This window comes from Nanorana parkeri, unplaced genomic scaffold (assembly GCF_000935625.1).
Source record: "Nanorana parkeri isolate BGI_ZX_2015 unplaced genomic scaffold, ASM93562v1 scaffold31, whole genome shotgun sequence".
Classification (NCBI taxonomy): Eukaryota; Metazoa; Chordata; class Amphibia; order Anura; family Dicroglossidae; genus Nanorana; species Nanorana parkeri.
In genome coordinates, this window is record NW_017306299.1 from 1,187,284 (window position 1) to 1,191,786 (window position 4,503).

Sequence of the window (4,503 nt, forward strand, 5' to 3'; positions counted from 1 at the left end):
GTTCTAGAGCTATTCTGCCCCCCCCCCCCCCAGTCTGGTAAGCACTATCTAATCACTATGGGAAACAGGAGTTAGTCCGACCAGTAACTCTGTATCCAGTAGTCTTTCAGGACAGCAGGGTCTCCGGCTCTACCATTGTCACACTTATGGGGAATTTCTAAATGGTGGATCTCAACTGCGGAGGGGTTTCCCTATGGAGCCAATCAGATACGAATCTCAGGCGTCACTCGCAATCTTAACGGCGAGTTTGAGATTCTACCATCATAGTCAGGCAAATAATATTAGTACTGACAGCACTATTACTTCATAGGCTGTAAGCAATCAGTGGTTAAGGTGCAGGTAAATAGCTCAATGCAGATGACACTGGTGTATTAGCAAGACTCTGGCATCAATCGAGGTACACAGTCTATGTACGAAGCAGACACAGTCTCAATGAGGCAACACTCCAAAGGGAGTAGCACTTGCAGTTTTGTATACAGAGGGTGGTATTGAAGTCCAGCAGAGAGGTCCCAGTCTTGGTTGTCAGCAGTGTGGTATCCAGGTTCAGGAGGCAGCAGGCGTTCTGACCTCAATAACGGAACGCCATGCTGCCTCGCTCATCTCCTTAAATAGTGTCAGGAATTAAGGGAGGGGCCGCTGATCGGCCCGATCGACTTCCGCGTTCCACAGTGGAACGCAGCCGCCCACTCACAAGCCGGAACCCGTGCTGCTTCCGCGTTCCACGGTGGAATGCAGACGGACCACGGCGGAGACTGGAGCAAGCGGACTAACGGCGTTACATCCATATATGATGTTAATGTTTTCCAGTGAAGACTTTTGTCCTTTGGTTGTTGCTTGGTTTGCTTGCTTATACTGAGGAGAACATCAGAGGGACTGCCTTTTAACCCTTGATCTGGCGATGTGTTTCTCTTTGGGTGGCAGGAGGAGCATCTATCTGCACATTGCTTTAATCCTATAATATCAGTACCAGCCTACAAAACAGGGTTGGTCAGATTGAATTCAATAGACTCTCTGCATCCACAATGCTCCTGGTAGGCAGAGATCATGTGATCAGAGCTGCCTAGCCTTTGGGTCACATGATGGCGTCTTAGGTAGGGTTGCACCTGTCCGGGATTCACAGACAGTCCGGGTTTCAGGACAGTCCGGGTTTTGAATGCGTTGTCTGGTTTTCATGGCAGGTGAAACCCGGACACATGATATCAGGCAGACAGGGGCAACCAAAATTAAGATAGGGGCTACTGCCCCCCCCCCCCCCCCCCACACACACACACACACTGAAAATAGTCCTGACTGTGATATTTACATATGAATAAGCCGCGACTCATTCTGACAAAACAATTCCAGTGAGTTGCTAGAGTGTTCGGGTTTCGCTGAAAGAAAAGGTGGCAACCCTAGTCTTAGGAGCAGTTTTTGTTTGTTTATTCATGACTAAAATTAGGAAAATATTTAATTATAATATGGTGAAGCCAGCATGTGCTCTACAGAAGTGTAAATTTTAATGACAGGTCCATTTCTCCTTTCTAGGTTCTTGATAGAAGTTTATTACACATGGACAACACTTACAAAATTCCAAACATCAGAGGAACTGGATATTTGTGCAAGACCAACCTCTCTTCGAACACTGCGTTCCGAGGCTTTGGCGGTCCTCAGGGGATGATGGTGGCAGAGACATGGATGAGCGACATCGCCCAAGTGTGCAGCCTGCCACCAGAACATGTATGTAGGATAAGGATACGTTATGCTTGCCAGTTGGCCATAGTCAGGGCTGGACATTTTCCGAAGAAGGGTTGCAGTTTAAGGGAGCTGTTATCTAGCATTAAAGTGACACTAAACTCAGGAGTTAAATGCTAAAACACATTTAAGGACCTTAACTATTACTAAAGATATATCTTATTTTGTATCACTCGGCTGCAGATCCTCAAATCATCTCTGAATTGGGTGGTGACGCTGTCCTTCCTTCTGGAGGGTGTCTACTTTTGTTCCCCATGCTCCCTGCGTGGGTTGTAATGTAGCCACCGCTCCAAGCTCGCTCTGGTGATGGACTACAAGCTCAATACAAATTAGTAAACTAAATGTGAGATTGTAGTCCATCACAGCAGCGGGCTTGGAGCGATGACTACTTTACAACACACACAGGAACAAAAGTAGTCACCCTCCAAAAGGAAGGACAGTGTCAGCACCAATTCAGAGATGATTTGAGGATCTACAGCCGAGTGATACACAAATAAGATACATTTCTGTTAATAGGTTAATAGTTAAGGTACTTGAATGTATTTTTAAGATTTAACTCCTGAATTTAGAGTCACTTTAAGTCTATTTTGCCATTGTTAAAATAAAAATTGATTTTCTTTATGGTGCATTGTTTATCTCAAAGTTCTCATTATGACATATGTTGCTTCCATGAACAGGTCAGGAAGCTGAACATGTACAAGGAGGGGGACCTGACCCATTTTAACCAGAAGCTGGAGGAATTCAATGTTCAGCGATGCTGGGAGGAGTGTTTGAGAAGCAGCTCGTACCAGGAGAGGAAAGCGGCCATTGAGAAGTTTAACAGGTTAAAAAAAAGCAAAAAAGTTTTCATGACTAGGTGATAGGAAATTGTACTAACTGAGGTTCTGTCATCGAGCTTGGTGAACCTACCTTGTCACTAGGGAGGACATCTGACTAATGAGCAGGGCAGATGTTGGAGCAGTGTAACGCCTCAGATGGTCAGAGCAAATAGTAGCAGAGTCATCAGGCTAATGGTAAGATCAGGTGCAGACACACCAATCATAAAGAGAGTCCAGGATTCACACAGGTAGACAGAGAAATGATGGACAATAGCAGAAATAACAGACAAATGATCACAATTAGCACAGACAAGCCGAGTATAAAATGAGTCCAAAGATTTATCCAGGCAATGAGCAATTAGACAGACATGAATCCAGGAAATCAGCAGGCAGATTAACCTGACCATAAGGGCCCATTCACACCACATCCAGATCATCTCCAGACCAGACCAGATTGTTTCCGGACCCAAAATGCACCCTAATGTATCCCTATGCTATTTCTGGCCTTTGTTCACGCCAGCGCAGTCCGTTCCAGACCAGAAAAATACTGCATGTCTCATTTTGTCTGGTCTGGAATGCACTGGAACTGTGGGCAGGTTCACACTATTTTCCTGGACCAGATGTGGTCCGGAAAATGGTGTGAACCTTAACTGAACAAACTAAAGAGAGAAGCTGATTGGTTGCCATAGGCAACTGCTCCACATTTTGTCTGCTCCAGTTTTGATAAATTCCCCCCAGTGTGTTTATTCCCACATGACCTATGCAGGCTTCTTGCAGTCTCTCTCATAAAGGAAGCCTTACGTATCAGAGTGTAGACATGTGCACCTGCAAAAAAATTGTTTCGTTTTGATTCGTATCTTGCGTTATTTTGTTTTTCGGGATTCGGGTCTATACGAAATTTGTCAATTCGTCTGGACAAAAAGTAAATTTGTTTTCGGGATTCGGACCAAATTCATTAGCGGTAGTCTGTACGAATTTTCGTTTGTGGACGAATTTTCGTTGCAGCAAAGTGACATTGAAAAAAAAATGTTTTTTTTTTTTTTACAGTCTGCAGAAGAGAAAAAAAAAGTGTGAGGTTCCCCCCTCCCCCCCAATTGATACCAGACCCTTTTAGGTCTGGTAGGAATGTTAGGAGGGACAGGGAACATTTTTATGTCACTTTGCTGCAACGAAAATTCGTCTACAAACGAAAATTCATAGACTACCGCTAACAAATTTTGTCTGAAATGTAGTTTTCGGAAATTCGGATTCGTTTTCATTCGTCATTCCTGTTATTCGGAAACATCCGAATCTCCGAATAACGAAAATTGGTCCGAAAAACAAATTCTTTCCTGAATGGCACATGTCTATTAGAGTGTCAGTATTGAGAAGTTTCTGACAGCCATCAGTCAGATGAAATCATGAGTTCAAGTATGAATGTCACTGCAGGAGCATCATGCAGAAGGAGAATGGCAGAGAAACTTTCATTTCAGGTCCAGGCGAGAGAATTGCTGGAGAGCTTTATACGCAGTGACAACAATGGTCTATGAGTGCTTTGACGTGTTTCATGCTGGAGCATTTAATTGTAAGGCTTATGGTCAAACACTGCAGCATTAAACGCATCACAGTGTTCCTACAGCATTGTTGTCATTCTTTGTGAAACTTCTCCAACAAACCTCCTATATGTGAAAGACAAAAAGAAGCCTGCAAAGGCCCTTGACAGGGCCGGTGCTACCGCTAGGCAAACTAGGCGGCCACCTAGAGAGCAACCACGGCCACTCATCCCCCTATGGCGCCCCCACATCTAAAAGCAGAGGAGCGGAACTTAGAGACAACTTTCTCTCTCAGGTCGGCTCCTCTGCTCAGTGAGTGGGATTTTTCAATAGCCGGTCTGCTATTGGCTATTTCAAATTAAAATAGCCAATAGCAGTCTGGCTATTGCTCCCAGGTGCTTACATGCCCCTGTCGCCTGCAG

The 4,503-nt window shown here is 44.7% G+C and overlaps 1 protein-coding gene across 1 annotated transcript in view; it reads left to right on the forward strand.

The window, feature by feature from the left end:
- Positions 1 to 4,503, forward strand: part of XDH (xanthine dehydrogenase) — a 69,158-nt gene that overhangs the window by 46,447 nt on the left and 18,208 nt on the right. Inside the window, exons 25-26 of the mRNA XM_018568341.1 lie at positions 1,525 to 1,716; positions 2,409 to 2,554. Coding sequence (XP_018423843.1) covers positions 1,525 to 1,716; positions 2,409 to 2,554 — 338 coding nt within the window. The remainder of the gene's footprint in view (positions 1 to 1,524; positions 1,717 to 2,408; positions 2,555 to 4,503) is intronic.